Raw genomic sequence first — 21,158 nt, forward strand, 5'->3', positions numbered from 1 at the left:
TCTTTGTTCCGTCACGCTTCGACAAAACGGAATTCCTCAATTTCCTAAGTTCAATTTCGATTGCTTTTCTCACTGCGGTATAATTCGAAGATTTTGAACGACTGTAAGTAATGCAGAGTCCAAAAGGAAGTTATACATCAGCGTAAGGAAAGACTCGTCTGGTTGGATTTCGGCCCTCGAAAATGCTGGTCGACTTGGTTTGAGGGGTAAAAATATAATGCAGACACGTGCTTTACGTGGTTTGTTTCGCGGGAGCTTTATGGACTATATGAGCCAAAAGAAGCACAAGATCAAGCGCGTTTGGAAATTAACTTACACGCATAGCTCGCTTCTTTTTTTTTTTTTTTTTTTCTTTCCGTCTGCACCACCGTCTGGAACATTTTTCCTCCCCAGCGATGTTTGCACTCGCGTTGCACCCGCACCCATATGCAATTCGTGAACGAAATTCGTGAATCATGCGAACCGTTGTGTGTGTGTGTGTGTGTGTGTTGTTTTTTTATTTTTTATTTTTTCGCAGTTCATTTTCATTCTTGCTCCTTTCGACTTTCTCTCCACTCTGCAACGCGCAACTGCAACGACGAAGTGACAATTAAATACTCTCGTCCGTGACATTGCTGCATTTCCTGCAAATATTTTATTCAATTTCAACTCTCACGCTACTGCAGGGAGTTTTATTACTCTTTGAAAATTTTTGATTCAGACATTATGGTCGATATGCAGATGCTGCAACGGTTTTGTTTCGTTCGTTATCTCAATTTGAAAGTAATTATACTCCGTCTGTTATACACAGGCTGAAGTAATATGTATCGCATAACTATAATTAATCGTAATATTACACGGTGCTGACTTATTCTACCTGAGATCCAAATGACATGTATAGTGAGATAAACTTGAGGGAAAATCCATGGTGCGATAAAATGAGAAAGAATAGTAATAACGAGGCGAGAAACTTCTAGCATCGTAATTCACGCTGGTAAATTCATATCAAATCAAGTTATGATTAATCGGCCGTAATAATCGTTCGCATTGTTCGCATGATCAGATAGTGGTGATAAAAAATTTCCCTCTTGCATTTTGTCATGGCTCAATCATGGTCGATACTTTTACAATAATAAGACAATTTTCTTACATCAACAACGGTATGAGAAAAATCATGCATTCACGACGTCAAAAATTTATTGCAATACGTGCATATAAAATTACATTTGGAAAAATTCCTGCTAATGAGCTTATATTATAATATTTGACAATTATAATGGAAATGAAATAGCTCCGACGGGATCTCAGGAGCTCCGAATGATATGATTTAAATATAGAACTGCATATACGAGAAGCAGTTCTCTCGATGAATGAATCCAACGCGGAGGATGGATTTCGAAGATCTTTGGTGGTCTCGGCGTACTTTTAGTTGTTATATATATATATACATACACACACATATTAATATAATGCACTTGAAATGCTCGAACCGCCTTTCTCGATTCCTCTAGACCCTGCGGACTATGCGGTGCATTTACTCGTTATATGCACTATATCCCACACACGCCTTACGTATACACATATGTATGCATATACGTATAGAGGAATAGAATGCGGGTTCCACGGACAAGGCACAGCTGTCAGTCGGACGCTCGTAACCGTAAGGAATCTTTAAAAATAATCTCGAAAATGCACAAGCAATAATGGAAACAGAGTCTCACCTGAACTGTTGAGAGCTTTACTCCGTTGAAATGTCTGTAATATATATATATATGTGTGTGTGTGTGTGTGTGTGTGTGTGTGTACGAGATAAATATTAAAATGTATTCTGAAAAATTTGATACGTAATGTATGTATCGGAGAAAAAAAAAGAAAATGATGAAAATGAACAATTTCACCGAACTCTTGGGAGAAATTGGTTTTGAAACAAAAAAATTGCGCTCATTCAGATATGACAATTCTTCAAGGTAAACGACTCGTTCAAATTTTCTCAGTATAACGTTTAATAGACAGTTTATTTTATTTTAAAGAAAAATATATATCGTAGATAATTTAAATTCGTTCCGCGACCGACTTGGAAATCTCACGATGATCGAATCATTTGACTGAAAAATTGCAATTTATTCATCAGCGTACAATATGCCGTCAATAATTGTAATGATGACGAAAAAACTGAGGCGAGTTACGGAAATTCTTGGACCCTGATCTGATGAGCGTGGAATTATTTTCTCCGGCTGAAGAATCTGTGGTAAAATCAAATGGTTCTCATGATTTATATCCTTGAAAATTGAATCGATTATCGATGAACTGTGAATATTTGTAACGCTAATTTTTTTTTTTGCAAATTCCTTACCGTAGTGATACTTTCAAATCTAATGCGACGTATCGATGTAAAGGTAATACAATATTGCGCAAACAAAATTTCACCCAACGATACACACACACATATATATATATATCCAAAGATATTTATTTATTTTTTTTCTTTAGTAGAAAGACGCTGTACTTGTGAAGAAAAAAAGAAACACTGACTATTACACTAATAGTAATTTATAATTAATGATTTTTTAAATGAAAAATCAAATTTGGAAAGTACTCCGACAAATTCTCTTTCCGTCTATATAGTACGAAATCATTGATAAACTATGATGAATATTCATCCTGCATGTACGATTCAGAGCATAAGAGAAGAAAATTAATATCGCAAGGACAAATTCTAATTACAATAAACGATTGAAGAAAAAAAAAAAAAAAAAACAATAGCTTTAGAAACCAAATTATAGTCTACAGGATTTGGAATCAAATAATTTCATTCAAAAGCTGCGAAAAATTATTCTTTCGATTATGACAAGACAATAAATATCGCAAAGATGAATTCCAAATACAGAAAATGATGGAACGGAAAGTAAATAAATAAAAAAAAAAAAAAAAAAACCAATAACTTCAGCAACTAAATAATATTTTACAGGATTAGGAATCAAATAATTTCATTCAAAATCTGCGAAAAATTATTCTTTCGATTATGAAATGACAATAAATATCGCAAGGATAAATTCTTCGACTACAGAAAATGATAAAACAAAAAAATATTAACTTTAGAAACTAAATAAGATCCTATGGGATTAGGAATCGAATAGCATTATTCAAAAAGTGCGAGAAATAATTTTTTCGAATACGATCAACTTGTGTTTAAATTTTACTTCCGAAATATTTATTCCTGAAAATCCTTGGGTCCTGTTCGCTTATCGAAGCCACTCGGAGGAGGCGTCTTCGACTTCGTCGTGACCGTAACACCTGGATCACGTTATCAGAGGGAGCGTGTTCAGTGCGGCTGTCAGTCGACGCGAGACCGTCGAAGAGTGCGGACAAGAATCTACGGGTGCTCGAGTTTTCGGTGGAGTGTTAGCTGGCAGCTTGAACGCGAAATAATTCCGCAAGCAGCGGTGTGAAACTGCGTATCATACGTAATTATCCACTCATTGTATTGCGGCAGGATTATCAAAGTCGTTGCGTTTTTCCGTAGTATAAAACGCGTGAAAAATACCGCAACGCGGTCGATAACCGTGCACCAATTCGACGTCGTGCGAACATTACTGAAAAATCTTGGCCTGATATTTTTTTAGCCAATATTTGTACGTGTAACGTGTCTTGTGTATGCGGACTGTGCGAAGGTGCGTGAAAACGAAAAAGACGTTGTTAGAATCCGGAAACGATAATTTTTTCTACGTTTGTTTTCTTATTTTTTTTTTTTTATTTTCTTCTTAGTTGCACAATTAGTTATAACGAATTCAGTTTTCACTCGTTTTTACGAAGCTGTCGAAACGCTGTGGTCGAAATAATTGTAGGAAGTATAGTTGAGAGAAGAAGGAGAAGACGAAGGAGACAAACAAGTTACTTTAACGCTTCATGACACTGATTTTACTTTAAACTTGAAACTTGTATCTACGGAGCAAATTTTCAATTCTATTATAACACGGGACGAAGAAACACTGCCCAAAGTCACATTCGATCACGCTTTGGTACACAACACGAGTATTCTGGTCACCTTCGACAGGAAAACATCAAGTGGTACGGAATCCGAGTGGACAGAGTGTAAATGAAAGTTGATAAATTGAGACGAAAGCTCAGAGAAGCGATGCGGCTGTTTAATAATGTTGACAAATTTTAACCAACGCCGGCATACGGTAGAAAAAACGTGACTTTAGTGGAGGTTAAAAATTCAGTGAACGTCACTGTTCGACTCTCGGGGTCGTAAAAAGCGCAGGAATTTTCAACCGGGGATAACAATAAAAGTATAAAAAGATTATTGCCGGAGGTCTCGAACTCTTTTTCGATAAAATAAAGAAGGAGAGAAAAAAAAAATATACAAACCACGGTGCAGAAAAAGCTCGTTGTGCGGGAAAGCTCGCAAGCTTCTGGCGCCTCGAGGTATCGATCGCCGGCGTCTCACGAGCTTCAAGAGGATGGTCTCTTTCGAATAGAGCGTAAAACCGGCGCTGAGGGTGACTTAGGGGAAGCCACCACCATAGGAAAATCGATACGAGCTTGATCCACGCTATTCGAAGGGCGCCATGACGTCCAAGGCTGGCAGATCCTACTCAGTGAGGTGGGTCTTTAAGGGTGAATGAGAGAATGAGGTGAAAGAAAAAAAAAAAGAACAAAAAAAAACTTGAATGAACGAAGGTTTAAGCTCAGCTTTCTATCTCGAAAATTTCCATGTTGTAAGCTGTTAAAAATTATTGTTGGATTTGTTACACTTTTACTGTACGGAAGAACTGTCAAATTGCGAAATCAGGCTGCAAATTTGCAAATTCGTTGCAGCGACTTTGAATTCACTTAATTGTTTAGTAGATTTATCGTATTTGTAAATTGAATAAACGGTGGAATTATGGTGAACTCCATGTTCCGTATCCGAATAAAGGTTTCGATACGGTGTAGGAAGTTCTGTACAGAAATTTTTATCAGTGTAGCCTTATTGCTACTTCGTATAACACCGAAAACACCGGAGTAACAAGTTTCGGCTAGAAATATCGAATCTTGATTAGTTTTTACGATTTTATTTTCGTCATATGGGATCCGCCATCGTGGATTTACAAATTATCAAATTCTGACTTCGGATTCGCGATCAGCGATTCCAGAAACCCCGAGTAATAAAGTTCAGGGCAGAATTTTTAGTTGAAAAATGTGCGACTGAAAGGGTTTTAAAATAACTTTCATTTGAATAGCAGAATTTACTCAAAGCTGCAGGAAAAGAGAGACATATCATGTTTTTTGTTAAAATATACTTCGTAAAATGCATAATTCACTCTAAAAACAGTGAAAACTATTTTGCGCAGATTAAAATCTGCTACATTTACAGCAAAAAATATGCTTTGCGTAAGTATTATTTACCAAAAAACCAACATGTGTCCTTCTTTTCCTGCAGTTTTTAGTAAAATCTTTTCTCATTCTTTCCGTTAACCGCATGAAATTGAGTACAATTTAAAAACAAAAATCTCCGTTATTCAGGAACAAAATTCAAATACTAAATTCTAACCATAAAAACTCAGCTATAATTAACAACGTTTGGAAAATCGTATTCTTCTACCATTTTTTTTTTTTATACAGAAAACTATACAGTTTGTCCGATTACGATGAACGATAACTTATTCTGTTCGAAAATCAATACGCTGCTAATCGTCTTGGATGGATTTATCTAGACCTCGTATGTTGCTGAATAATAAAATTTTTAAAATCCAACGCTTACAATCAATGTAATTTTCAGATGATGAAGTCGCGATTTAGCAAAAAAAATTAATTATTATTGTTGCATATTTATTTAACAGACACAGTCTAAGTAGAATTTATTTGCGATTAAAATGAGCTTATTTTCAATCAAAATCAGACAATAAATTTGAATTTTTCCCTGGCAAAATGATAGAATAATATCGTTTCTTTGTAAACTTGCCGACGTAACGAGGTCTGTGAGTTTAGAATTAAACGATAAAAAAAAAAAAAAAATCCCACATCACGGGGTTCTTTTTTGATTATATCTAATAACTAGATTAGCTTACTCTCTAAATTGTGTTGAGTGAAAACCAAGTCATGCTGACAAGAATGAGATTTTACCCAAGAAACTTTGCAGTGCTTTCCAATTATCTGAATCTTTTTTTCTACAAATTCATTGGACAAAAGCGAGTGATTTGATTGGAAAAAAAATTTAAAGAGTTCTCTGATTTTCCAAACATTATTTCTAGATTTTCCGTAGTAAAATCACACTCGTGTCGGAGTGACTCAATTTTCACTCGACAAAATTCAGAGAGTAAGTGAAACTTTCCTTTGTTGTATCGCGTTTTTTCATTATCTGAGCAAACGGCACAGGCGTTATTACCGAAATACTTTTTAACCGTCTGGAATTTAACTCCGAAACGGGGTTGAATCTTCTCAAAATTTTACCGAATCCGAATGAAGCCTCAATTCAGGCTCCGGATTTCATCAGCAATCCGCCAAGCTTTGAGAGATCTTTCGAGATGAGATTTGCCGCTGCGTTGCGGTGCAGGAAACGAGCGGAACGGTGCAGAGGAGATGAGGATTAGAGGAAACGGTGGTTTTAAGTATAGCGCTATGGTTTTTAGGCTGCTCGACCGAGACAGTAAGGAATTCCTGGAAGCTCGGGTACCTTACACTCACTTCCATCCGTTAATACCTTTAACGAAAAACTTATCACTAAAACCTAGAAGAGTTATCGAACAATATTTTCTTCCTTACTAAACTTGGAGTTTTGTGTAAAATCATTTCGAACAGAGTATATATATATATATATATATATATATATAAATGATTCTTGTTTTGTTGTTTATAAAACTGTATTTTAACGAGCTTGGAGATTATGCACTTTTCAATTATTCATTTGCTGTCTGAAATTTGTCAGAAACTGTGAAGTATAGAATTATTCATTCGTTCGTTCATTTACGCAACGGCAATGGCAGTGCTTGGAATTATTTAGTTATTCATTCAACGATTTGTTTTTTCAAAGATTCTTGATACGTTTTTTTAGACCTTCGTAAATTGTGGAGGTTAAAAATCAGTACGAGGTTTAAAATTTATCGCAACACTTAGATGTTCACTTCAAAGTACACCTTGTGACTAATTAAATAAGCAATATTGTAAAGTAAACTTTCGTCAAACTGACCATCACTTTTCACACATTTATTGTTATTGTTATTATTATTATTATTTTGTTTTCATTCAGTTTCTTTCGTTTCATTCAATTTCTATAAAAATCAATCTGTCTCAGTTTCCCGTGTACGTTGAATAAAAGAGACTGCAAATTATCCGTTGCAAATAACCCTTGACGAATATCTTGGAACATAATCTTAGAGTATCGGATTTCTGCACCTGCAATTGTCACTCGGATTATAAATGAACGCGACATAAAAATGATACGCTTTCGTAAAATTGCATGACAATAAAAATAACATCAGCAGCTGTCTCCTGGTTAGATAACGGAGAAAATTTGTTCCGGAAGACGAAACTCACGACACTTGTACACACACACATATACGTATATATATATATATATATTATAGAGTCTCGACTTTATTTGCGGAAATATTTTACAGCTTCGAAACTTCACTTAAATATTCAATTATGTCGCCAATTTGTTAACTAATCGAACTGTTTATGGGTATTTGTTTGACTTTGGATTTACTTTTTTGCTTTATAACTTTTACTTGTTATTTTTTTATATTAATGATATATAATTTACTGCATCTGATAATTTTATTGTACTGAAATTCGGATTGCGTTTTAATTTCCTTCCAACATCTTCGAGGCCGAAAGTGGAAACGTATAGAAAATGAATGAAAATCTATTTTACCATCCACAAGTATTTATAAGTAGAGTCTGGCGCCTAGTGCGGTAAGAAAACAAAATGAGTCTATTCTTTTCCTCAGGAGAATTAATGAGGCGAAAATACCGCATTTATCGTCTTATTTCATCTAAATGCGTATACGAATAGATTAGAATTAGAAACTCTGTCTTTCTTTGACTCGAAATAACTAATTTTTGGTTCGAGAAGAAAAGGAATAAGAAGAATTATAAAACAGAAGAAAGAAAATGCTTTAGATCCAAAATCAACGTCTGGATAGAACCGTTTCTCTGGGAATAACGCAACGATTTTATAAATTTTCAACCTATTTGTTACATCTTCTTATTTTTTCTAAACTAACAACAGATCTCGTTAAATACGTTTTTCCTTCCTTCGCAATTACGGTTCAGGTAATTTGTATATTCGCAAATATCAAAAGCAATAATTATGGCCGCGTATTTTATTTATTTATTTATTTATTTCATATCTCGGTACCGCAAACTTCGCTCAGCGTATATTTCCGCACGATGAGCAATAAGAAACGAAACCGTAACTCGTCGAAAAATTGATAAGAAATAAAAATAACGCAACACGGTTCGAGTACCAAATTCGACCGGTGATAAAACAAGACGCGACTGAATTTCATGACAGAATTTTACTCCTAACGTTCGTAAAAATACGTCTGTAATGCACTTCGGCGTCCTGACAGGAGAAAAAAACTACAGATTACGTGGAAGAGCCTCGTTTCCCGGAAGCTGACTAAAGATAACCGCGTTAAGGTCATCCTGGGTGCTGCGATACGTTTTATCTTATTGAAAAAGAAAGATAGAAAAAAAAAAAAAAAAAAAGAAACGAAACGCTCGTGAAAACCTGAAATCGAAGATAATACACGATACCAGAGCAGTACGTGCTTAGTCGGAAGAAATGGATATCGAACACCAGAATAAGTATTTCTATAAATACTCTGCATAGAATGCATGCATCATAGATACCGCAGGCCATATATTTCAGGATATAATACGGTCTTTGCATCGAGTTGCAAAAATTTTATCCCTCCCGATTTTAGAAACTTGACAGCAATCTTGTATACCTGGTGTGATTCGATCGGGAAAACAGTTCGTCATGGTGCGCAAAGACGATCAATCAATCCGACTTGACCGAGTCGTTTGAAAAAGTGCAACGCGATGCAATGCAGTGCAAAAAAAAAAAAAAAAAAACGGCAGAAACTTTTTTCGCGTGATAAAAATAAAAAAAAAAAAAGAAGAAAAACAAAAAGGGAATATACCCAAATTTCGCCCATCACGGACGAAATCGTCAACTTTCACGCGATGATCGTCGTTAGGTATACAATCCTCGGGCAAGATTTCCAGCCTATTCGCACAGAGTCGCGCACACGGCGCAGTTACGCAACCGCGCAATGTGGCGAAGCCTTGAACTTGACCAAGGTGTTCGCCTACCTGTACAATACCTGTGAGGTAAACCATCGCATCGTGTACGGTATAGGTGTGTGTGTTTTTTTTTTTTTATTTTTTTTTTTTCAATTTATTGTTTTGTTTTTTTTTTTTTTTTTCAATCCAATCTATTTCGCACCGATTTCCGTCTATCTTGAACTGCGACCACCAACGATCGGTCCTAGTTCGACTCGTCTTGTACACGTCGCTTGCTTAGAAATTAATACCTTATACGCATATACGTGTATACCTGTATATGTACATTATATACAGAGACAGGCATGCCAGGTATTACGCGTTGCGTTTCGTGCGATCGGGTTACTCTCAGGCACACATCGTCGTCCATCTTTCGATCCGGGTGACGCGGTCATGTTGTATAATATGTGAGTGAAAAGAAAAAAACAAAAAAAAAACACTAGTTATCCAGTCATAGGTACGAAAAAGTTACTGGAATACAGAAACTCATGAAAAAAAAAAATACCGATCGAGGTGAATTTTTTTTTTTACACTCACCACATTTCGATGTATGTAATTTTCAGGTACCCACTGTTGTATTTATACACATATGTGAGAATGATAATTGAAAAAAAAAAATTTATACACATATTTACATATTGTACGTATAATATTATATATGTGTATGGTATCTACAACAGTATATGAATGTTGAAAACGTCGAAATGACGTGAGAATGTGAAAAGAAAAAAATTTCAGCCCAATCGTTAATTTTTTTTCAGCATCTGTATTCCAGTAACTTTTTTTTGTACCCATGACCGGTGTCTTTTTTCTTCTTTTAATTAAAAATACGATCTTTGACATTTGTACATACATTTGTAATGCTTATGAACTTTGGAAGGTCCACAGATTGTAAAATAATAAACTCGGAGTTTCTCGGAATGTTTTTTTTTTTTTTTTTTTTTTTTATCTTCAGGCATCATGCTGAAAAAAGTAAAAAGATATATTTTCTTAAACTTGATGTTGTTTTTTTTTTTTTTTTTTTTTGATTATACGTACAACCTAATTTTTTTCTACGCTCAATATTTATAAAAAAACATTCGATATATATAATTGACGTATAATTTTGTCTCATCAATCACGTTTGAGATCCCAAAATATCGGTGGAAAAAATTGTCAAGTTTCGGCAACTACGTTGGGCAATGTCTTTAAAATTTCAGTTGCTGAAAAATTTCTCAACATCGAAACGTTGTCACAAATAATCGAAACTTAATTAACATTGACAAAATTTCCTTACGCTCCACTCGTACACGATACAATATCTAACGTATTCGCGTATGCGTTACAAACAGGTTATCAGCTATAGATATTGCATAAATTTGCAACGAGAGATATACTAATAAAATTTTTTTTTTTTTTCTCTCTTTCTCATTCACACGTTAATTCCACTCACCTGAAAGTGATCGAACTGCATCTACTGTTACACACGTCACGTCTATCTTGCCATGCAGGCCAAAACTATATCCGTCTATAATTCTATCCCGCAAAATGCGTGCCAATCCGATTGCGTAGAACTATTATATAAATTTGCTCTCTTGTCCCATATTATATATACATATATATATATATATATATATATATACACACACAACTTCTAGACCATAATCGATGCCGTGTCGATAACTCTTTGCTCCACATTCGTATTCGCTGAGGTTGAAGTCCCTTCACAAAAATTTTCGAGAGCGAAAAAGTACAAAAAGTTGGTATCGGTAGACCAAATATGAGGATTGCGGTGATTTTGAGAAAATAGAAATTGTCTGAACAGTAAGCTGAATATTGTGAGGTACCAGTTACTAACTACATTTTTTTGCAATTGCGAAAATTGTCCGCTTATATGACAGGTGGGTAACGGATGTGCCAATATCCGTCTTCTTTGTTACCAACAGATATGTATAAGCCTAATTATGAGACACATTGTGACAAAACGTGAAATGGAACGTACAGAATCGTCTGAGTCACGTTTCGGGTTGGATTTCAAAGCGCGGTTACAATCCCCGCTCTGCATAAACGCGTAGAAAAATAATACAGATGAACAATTAGCAATCTCTTTGAGAAATTTAACAATGTGTTGACTTTGATCCGGATTGCGAGTGCGAAAAAGAAATCATGTGCCTCGACTCCGAAACAAACCCGAAGCAGGGCTTTTGTGCGTATAATGATCGCCGTGCACTGAGAAAAATCTCATTTGTTACAGTAACGAGAAAAATTTAGTAAAATAGGTATCGTTAAAAAACTGTTTAAATATTGTTGGAATTACGAAAAACGAGATACGTCTAACGATTTTGCGCTATTGTCGATCCTTTTTTGGTTATTGCAACGCAAAATCAGTTTGTGAGGTTTGCTCTACTTTTTCAGTCAAACAAGGCTTTGACGTCAATTTATCGTTGCACAAGCGTTAAATTTTCGCAACGGTTACAAGAAAATATAGCAACAGCGATCGTGATGAGAAAGAATAGTAACGGATACTAGACTTTCCGGTCACAGCTGGAAAACAAATTTTCATTTTCTACCTAGAACTATATTTTTCGATCTTGGTAAAAAATGAAAATAGTCAAGGACTGAGCGGTAAGCGGAAATAAAAATTTCTCACAGTGTGGAAATAGACACTTGATATTTTGAACACACTCGCATTGCAATCTCCCGGTGAAACAAAGTTGGGCTTTTGGACCTAATCACTGCCTGTTATATAACGTACCCAACACACGCACGTCTTATACTTGTCAGACTAGCTGTATTTACTATTTGCTCACAATAGCATGAACCGCGTTACGTAGTTAATACGCCTTCATTTTTCATTCTGAAGTGGTAATTATATTGACACTCTGCAAATTAACAACGGCTACGTGTAGGTATACGATGTACGTACAGACCAACGCAGCCGGCGTACTGCTAACCCAGTTTGTTGCTTGGCAATATTTTTTTTCATCTTTGTTACTTTATTTCACGTTTCTTTTCCATCTGTTTTTTTTTTTTTTTTTTTTCCACATTTTATACACCGATCGGTCGCATGACTCGATACAATCTTTCGATAGCGTGAAACAAGGCGGTATAAAGTATAGCTGCGAGTAGATGGTACGAAATATCAAGGCGTACCTGTTTCTTAATAGCCTGATCATACCGCAAGGGCGAAATAAAGATAAAAAAAAAAAAAGGCATAAAACCCGAATTACCTTTTGCATGTACCCATATATATATATATGTGTGTGTAAAACTATTTCGAGATCGAATGAAAACGCGATTGATTTTGTTTATTGCCAGTATAAACTAAAATGCGTGACACGGTATTTTGAGATGGTGAAAAATCGCACTTAATGTATACCGCAGCCGACGACGTTACGAAGTGAAGATGTATAAATTCTGACGCGTATAAGGCAAACGCATACATCCGACATTCGCAAGACGATCAGAAGTCAAGGTGATGAAGGATTGAAGAGATGGTGAAAAAAAAAAGAAAAAAATGAACAAATAAATGAAAGAAAAAAAAGTAAAAAAGAAAGAGAAGTAAAAAAGAATTCGTCGATTCATTGGCGTCAGAGAAGCGGATACGGTATAAGTATAATGTTATCTTGCTAAAATTAGCAGACAAATAAGTTGCCATATACAATATGCTCGTGTAATACGTATGTGTCTGAAATAAATTATGGGCTTTCATTTTGCACATTAACGCGAGGCTCGTATTGTACTCGTAATTTTGTTTACCTTGAAATTGGAAGTTGATACCATAATTTTTTCTTTCTCGCTATTGCTGAAATGGAAAATTTTATCGGTAATGCTTATGATGTGCGCGGTTTTAAAATCGTTTGCGTATGTACCTGTATTCAAGGCCGTAAGAGTAATTCCTGCAAATTACATGACTTGGGGCATGCGAAATTTTCACACCAGAACGTCCAAAATTTTGTGCATCTGTGGCTTGAGATTATTTTTAATTTTATTTCTGTTTTTTGAAGCAAGATAAAACAGCGATTCGAGTTTATAAAAAAAATTTGTAAAAACATGAGAGTATTTGTGACGTAAGAACTGAGTGTCGTAAAAATTTTCGCCGTTTCGATTCGTCTTTATCTTCCTCTACTTCCTCTTCTCGCACTTTACGGTATGATTTGCAAGGTCTCGTTTAACCTACACGTGCGTTTTATGCTCTGATCGTCGTATCAAGCATACCGAACAAAAGTTTCGTGTCGATCGACTGCAATGTCACGGTTCTCACACCTAATCAACAATCATTATGCAATATACTTATCGCTCGTACCGAGTACAGGAAATGGGAAGGTACGGTAGAATGAACATTTTTCCGCTACGTGCATGTTCGTCAAGTCTGTGCATAACTGCTCGTATTAGATTTATGACTCCGATAAACAGCGAACGCGACCTTCGGTAGTATAACAGTAAAATAGTACCTATAAAGATTAGCGAATTTATCTAACCTGGTATAATTCTCTTTCAAATTCATGCAATGAGAGAAATTTTTATTTCCGGTTACCGCTCAGTCCTTGACTATTTTCATTTTTTACCACGATCGAAAAATATAGTTCTAGGTAGAAAATGAAAATTAGTTTTCCAGCTGTTACCGGAAAGTCTAGTATCCGTTACTATTCTTTCTCATCACGATCATTGTTGCTGTATTTTCTTGTAACCGTTGCGAAAATTTAACGCTCGTGCAAGAATGAATTGACGTTAAAGCCTTGTTTGACTAAAAAAGTAGAGTAAACCTCAGAAACTGATTTTGCGTTGCAATAGCCAAAAAAGGATCGACGATAGCGCAAAATGGTTAGGCGTACCTCGTTTTTCGTAATCCCAACAATATTCAAACAGTTTTTTTTTTAACGATACCCGTTTTACTAAATTTTTCTAGTTACTATAGCAAATGAAATTTTTCTCAGTGTACATTCGCAGTTCGTTCACTAGTCTGAGAAATTGTTTTACATGTGTAGATTCATCTAATTCACCTCATTTCCAAAATATTAGCAGGCATAAGTTACAACGGGTACCAAAATTCTCTGCCCATAGACAATTAGAATTACAATTTTCGAAATGTGATTGAAAATAAAAAAAAATAAAAAAAAGCCCAACGACGCTAAAAATAATCGATGCATCGATTACTCGAGTCAAAAAAAAAAAAAAAATAATCGAACACGACCAGATTAGAACCGTAAAAATTAATCGATTATTTTTGATCAATCTTAATGCAAATTGTATCAAAAATCAATCTTCGGTGTTTATCAAATTCGCATATTATCGGTAAACGCGTTTTTTACTGCGTTATATCATGCTTCCAGCTTTCCCTTATCCATGGTTGTGCATCTAATGGCTCACGATTAGAATGAGGTATAGATTAGGGACACCGTTATATGGGCGATGCTGAATACTCATTATCGTAATAGCCGTACGCCGGTATCGGTTCGGTTCGATTGAAGGAATTGATCGATTAAAGTAAGATTATGTACAACGCTTACGTTCGTTCCATGGACGATTATAGCTGCGGGAGACTCGCCTTTCGGTATTTTCAGGATTCGGTGTATATGGACTTTCGAATAGAAAGGTATATTGGAATGCGTACGTATATGCTCAATATAAAGCAACTCCCGTATAGCTATTAGCGAAATTTCTGTGATTATGGTATTGCGTGACAGAAATTTTATTGTATATTTCACGAACGATTGAAACAGAAAATATACGTGATATTATTCAGGTTTTGGTAGGAATCAATATTTTCTAATCGTTACCTTGATTGTATTTCGAAATATAGAATGTTAAATCAACGATTCGAGTGATTTATAGAAGGTGTACCTAATTAGTACACGTATTAAAAATATATACTCACGCATTTTTCTAAACAGCTTCAAATTTCATTACGATGATGTTTCAGGACATGTATTAAACTATTTTTATATCTGAAAACTAATTGTTTTCGTAATGTTTTGCCATTTTTTAGTTTCTAAAACAGTATATTCTGCGGATTTCAGAATAATTTCGGAAAAATAAGTACTTAAAATTTCGCTAGTTATTTAATAACTACGCATAATTCATTTGTGAATTTATTTTCAACGTGTCTAGATAACTATTTGAAAATGTTTGTCATTGGTGAAATTTCAACAGATATTCAGAGGGCCAGGTTAGGATTTTTCGTATAATTCTGCGAAAGAATTTATAAAGATTTAGAATCCATCGTGTTAAAATGATTCCGAATTCAAGACCATTGAACGTTTGCGGAATATTACACAATAACAAATAGCTAACATTATTCGATGTTTAAAACAAAATGAAAACAGTTGTTCGAACGGTATATTATGTAAAACGGAGAATGCGGAATGCCGACATGAATTTTGAACAGATATTCGTAACGATACAATTTCAAATGTCGAATAGTCTGGATAGAAAGCTGTATTATACAATTTATATGGCATTAAACTTCACTGCGAAAGCAACGGTATTCTTAACTCGTATAATATAACTTGGCAAAAGTGCTGAAATTGGAATTTATACGGCAATAACAACGCTGTGATTTACCCAAGTCGAGGGACAGGGATAACTAACGAGAACCCGAAACCGAGGATATTTAAGGTCATGTGGTACTCCTACTCTTACCGACCGAGCAAAGGCCTTCGCGAATTTGAGAAAAGTACAAGACTTTCGTGGATTCAGATACAAAAGAGCGATGCACCGTCGAAATTTGAACCCTTTCCGTTCGTTTGTTTATTTAATACAGGGAGAAGAAGGGTGAGTTTGCTCGGTCGGTAAGGGTGGGAGTATTGCGTCACCTTTAGTCTTCGTTGTCGCGTGACCGTTGAACGAATCGATGTATCGTCGCAAAACCTAATCTCCAGCTTCTACAAGTATAGAACACACGCAGCTAAACAAACGTACCATATATTTATGTTTTGATCCGTATCTGTCTCCCGAATATCATGTAGAACGCATCGTATACATTAGGGTAAATCGATGAAAGGAAATATTCTAGTTCAAAATTTGAGTAAGCCGTACAGATTTCTGGTGAAAGTTATGTTCGCAATTTAAAAATATTAATTTGAATTATTCGAATTTTCTGTCAAAATCTTCGTACGTGCCAAAAAAATCTGCTAATTTACTATTCCAAACGAAAGAAATCACTACGTACGTAGTATCTCCGTTGTAAAAAAAAAAGTAGCGTCAAATTCAACACAGCTCAAATTTCATAGTGACTCACTACGTTAAGTTACTCGTAAGATTACAGTTTAAAAGGAATTTTATTTATTATGATTGGAATTACAAACAGATAACATTTCTTAACTCAAAGTATCGTCCAAACGTTCCCTTGACTGCCGTTTTTTCACCCTGGACTACCGCAGGTCACTGTAATACCGACGGCTCTTAGGAAAAGTAGTATGTTTCAGATTTCTTACAAAAACTAGCACGTTTTAGTTATCGCCGCGAAAATTCACACGTTTCGATCAGTGCGATAAGGATTTTCTGAAGATTTGTGCGATGTGCGATAGTCGAAATGACTTCAATACGTCATTTGTATATTTTACAGAATGATAAAACGTCGCAGAATAGAAATATTCGTCGTTTCGGTTTGACGAACATGCTAACATGATAGTTTTCACGGTAAGATCCGAAACATGCTAGTATTTGCCGTGAAAATCAAAGCGTGCTAGTTTTCGCAAGAAATCTGAAACGTGTTACTTTTCGTAAGAGGCGTCGATACAGTATCTTTAATCGTTCAGTGCAGTCCGTAAGTATTCGTTAGGTTTTTGTGTCTCACTCACACGTTTTGCAAATTCCGTTACCCCTGCAACAAATAACAATGTTTCTGGTCTTATTCTCTGTTATTACAGGTTTTTTGTAGCACCAGAAGATAATTTGTACTTTCTCAGGTGCAAGGCTCGAGCAATAGATACAGAATAATATTTTTGCCGGTATCTTCTGCTGCTGAACACCAAAACAAGGTCGAATTTAGCATTCTCCATATTGCGGAACATCATGCTAGAATTCCAGTAGTTTTCTGAAATTGACGAAGAAAATTCGACACAGTACACCTCTCTAGAGATGTACGAAAGAAAAATTTTAGTTCAGTATCATTCCTGATCCATTGTTTTCTCGGCTGTTAAAATTTGAGCTCTTCATATTAACATTAAGAAGCTGCACTTTTCTACTTTCCATAAGAATAATCCGGGAAAAATGATTTTTGCTTGTTCTGATTTTTATAAGTAGCCAACGATGCGTTATAAAAAAAATTCGCACACACATGTTTGTAGGAAATTGAACGCTCTTCAAAAAAGTTCTCTTATCATTTTCTGATAAATTGACTCGTTTAAAAGTTATTTGAGGTATAAACCCCTGTTTTTATCGTCGTTACGGTTTCTTTAGAATTTTTCATAGCCGTAGGACAGTTTGTATCGGACATCTAGAATCATTCAGTATACAAATTATCACTTGGAAATGCGGGCAGCATGTCATCCCTATAAAGTGCTGTATAAAATTAACAATTTTGAAAGTCGTATTTTTTGGATAAATGTTCGGTAACTCGGCTTGAAATATTTTTATTTCAATCAATATCACAGTATGTCTACTTGATCGTAGACGCAAATCAGTAAATTGTAATACGTTCGGTTTCGTGCATGAAATACGTTAAACCTCCACCCGTATTGATCCACCTTTTTCCCTGCCAGTCTGCGGTCTCGTTGTGTTTTATTTGCACTTGGGACGTTTCACATTTTGCATTTGGGGGTGTGGAAAATCGATTTCAGGTTCCGATGTGCAATTGAAGACCCAGTTTCTCAGCGTCTAGTTGCTTTGAAGAAAGAAAATCTCCGAACTACTATCAAATTCGCCGTTGAACGCGTTCGTATGTCGAAACACAAGATAAATCTTACATTCATAAAACTGACTTCCAACCGTGACATCGATTCTGATCAAAGTAATTGGCATCGTTAATACGACAAACGGCATTAATTAGAAGCACGCCACGGAGTCACGTGCTCGTAAAGTGCTTCATGAGGTTTCCATATGGGATTGTGACCAAGAGTACTTCGGTATACTCGAAGTGTGTAATTCTTCACGTCATGCGACTACTGAATTTAAAATACCGATAGCGCCGTTTCCATCACTCTCACGTACCTACGCCGCGGATCCATTCACTATTTGAACTCCCTACCGGATGGATTTACTACCTGGTACTGCGAATGGCCGTGAAACGGCACGTTTCTGTCTTTTGTGTACAGTATACACAGTGCTTAAGTTGATAGACTACATTAATCACCTCCTATGGAAGTCCCAAGCTTAGAACATTCCCTGTAGTCTCTGGATAGTTCGCCGAAGAAGAAGCCATCAAGTTAATTCTTATCGCGGTAACTGTAGATTTTTATTTCATTTTTATTTCCTTTTTGCTCAAAGAGCAACACGAAGAAGCCTCGAAACAAGCTCGATACGTGCGTTTTTTCCGTATTTTTACTTACGAGAACGAGGTGTAAGATATTGCTGGAAATTTTCAATGCCACATTATGTATTCTTCTTGACTTCGACTTCTGTGGCCTGCGGCAAGCATTGTGCTGCGACAATTGGACAATTATTCATGCGACACAATGAGACAGCATTCGCTGTGTTACATTTTGCGTATTTTCTCTTTCCTCCACGCGAATATATATATATGTATATGCAGCATTGAGCATGAGCGTTCTACTTACTTCCACATGGAATATTTAATTTCGGAGATACGGAATACGAGAATCGCTCCATTGTCAACCGTGTGACATTGTCCGCAGCCTGGTTCCTGTAGTCGAGCGTCCTACGGGATGTGTCGTGAATTTATCGTTGATGTCACGTGTAGGTACCTCTTTTACCGGGCATGTCTAAGCACGCAATGCGCAATGGTGGAAACTGTAAACCGGTAAACTGCTATTTCATACCAATTTAAGGAACGTGTGCTGCTACTGTGCCTCTATACTTGTACTTTACAGGTACACTCGCCCACATGGATTGGTATGCACAGTTATGTTTTTATGTTTATGCTAAAGGCGAAATAGGTTGCTTTTATTCAGAAACCTTTCCTTGAAATGGTTCCCTCCGTGTTTGCATATTCATATCATAGATACTTTCATGCGGTTTTCACATTCGTAGCTATTTTCGTCCTCGTGGTACGAAGTTAAATAGTCGAACGGTGGTCAAACCATTCTCGACATCATTATCACCGATTTCTTGTTTATCTATGAATTGTCAACACGTGACCTGATTGCAATTATTTTCAACAAGGTACAAGGTACAAGTATTGCTAATGAAAACCTTGTGAAAAATAAATTCTCTTTTAAAAACTGTACGTAAGACATGAAAGAAAGAAGGTACAGTATATTCTCTGAGAATTTCAATACCTACGTATTGTTTTCAAAAATCGACAATCTTATTCCATTCAAACATTCTTTGTGCGAACTGATCAGTGCTGTTAATCAATCTCCTAGAATCTTAACAGTTATAAAATAAAATTATTTCCAGTCATCATTCGGTACCTTAGTGTGAAATGGAATCATCGGCGATGATAGATACAAAGTCCATAATTCTTGAGCATAGCTACCGCGTCTCTCCAAACAATTAATTATTATTATGGTGGCAATGAACTCCGCGTGATGATATTAATTACGTAAATTAGTTACCGTACGTCTTTTTGATCGTTGTTTAGACACGTGTATCGACTGTACGAGGTATAAAACTGCATGTTGGGGAATATAATTCTTATGAAATGAAAGTCAAGTTTTTTGTTGCAGGTTAGAATTTTTTCGTTGGATTATGTTCACGTTAGTAAAGTTAAGATCATATATTTAGTATTTATTTGAGACTTTGTCTAAAACTTTGAATATCAAACGGTGAATTTCAAAGAAATTTGCAAACATATTAATCAAGTTTCAACGCGGATGTTCGAGACTGACAAACTGTTTCATTGTATATGCTCTGAGAGAAATTTCGTGAAATTTATTGCACAGTGAAATTGATATTGTAGAAATTAGGTAGGTATCAATATTCTGAGAAATGTTGTAAAGAATTGTTTTCAATTTGCAGTAATTGATGTAACTTATATAAGGTGTAATTGTCAATGTCACTATACATGAATTGGTCATTGTGGTATTCATTCAATCATTAGATGCATTAGGTTCCTATTATAGTGAAGCCAAACCTCAATTTTATTTTTTAGATTCATGAAGTTCAGATTAATGCAAAAACTTGCTTAAAAAAAACGAGGCTACAAGCAGTTGTTATTATCAAAAAAAATGTATCCAGAATCATGCTTTTCAAAGTTTAAGATGTGAACATCCATGATTTGATGTATTTGACTTTGAAACACTGTGATTATACTTTCAATATACTTCCATAGATCGAAACGTCAGAATTAACGATTATCATAAATTTAATAAAATTACGTCATAACACGAAAAACAAAAGCGAAAAACCCGTGTCAACTTTTCACTCCAAATATTTTGTCAACGCTCGAATTCTAGAGTCTGTGATAAATTTCAAAAATGTATAATCAAACTGAAAACAGGACGCATTTTCCCACCTCATCCTGACCGTTCACAATAAAATAACGCCTCGAGCACGTGTCGTTGTCTCGTGCGCAGCGTTAGCTCCAAGTGCGTAAACCAGTAGCTAGAATCGTAACGTACGCACGTGATTCGTGCAGCAGGCCGGAGCGGCTTGACGCGCGTCGATTAGCTCGGCGAATAGCGGTATCAGTGCGCAGGCGCAGACGAGCGATCTGCGCACTCGCAGCGTCTCGGGTGAAAGGTTCGCGGGCGGATTGGATGGACGCGAGATGACCGTGAAATTGATATTTAGTGGACCGATGCCACGCCGGCTGCATTGATTAGAGCATCATTTCCAGCAGCGCAACGTGAGATAACTTC

General features: G+C 35.9%; 1 protein-coding gene across 4 annotated transcripts in view; it reads left to right on the forward strand.

The window, feature by feature from the left end:
* LOC124213114 (uncharacterized) overlaps window positions 1-21,158 on the forward strand; it is a 56,273-nt gene that overhangs the window by 19,561 nt on the left and 15,554 nt on the right. The window contains exon 1 of one of the 4 annotated variants that reach the window (XM_046614024.2): window positions 3,328-4,585. The exons of the other annotated variants lie outside the window; for them this stretch is intronic. Within the exon in view, the coding sequence (XP_046469980.1) occupies window positions 4,551-4,585 (35 nt within the window). The 5' untranslated portion in view covers window positions 3,328-4,550. Of the gene's footprint in view, window positions 1-3,327; window positions 4,586-21,158 lie in introns of those variants that run through there. 4 annotated transcript variants of the gene reach the window in all.

This window comes from Neodiprion pinetum, chromosome 2 (assembly GCF_021155775.2).
Source record: "Neodiprion pinetum isolate iyNeoPine1 chromosome 2, iyNeoPine1.2, whole genome shotgun sequence".
Lineage (NCBI taxonomy): Eukaryota > Metazoa > Arthropoda > Insecta > Hymenoptera > Diprionidae > Neodiprion > Neodiprion pinetum.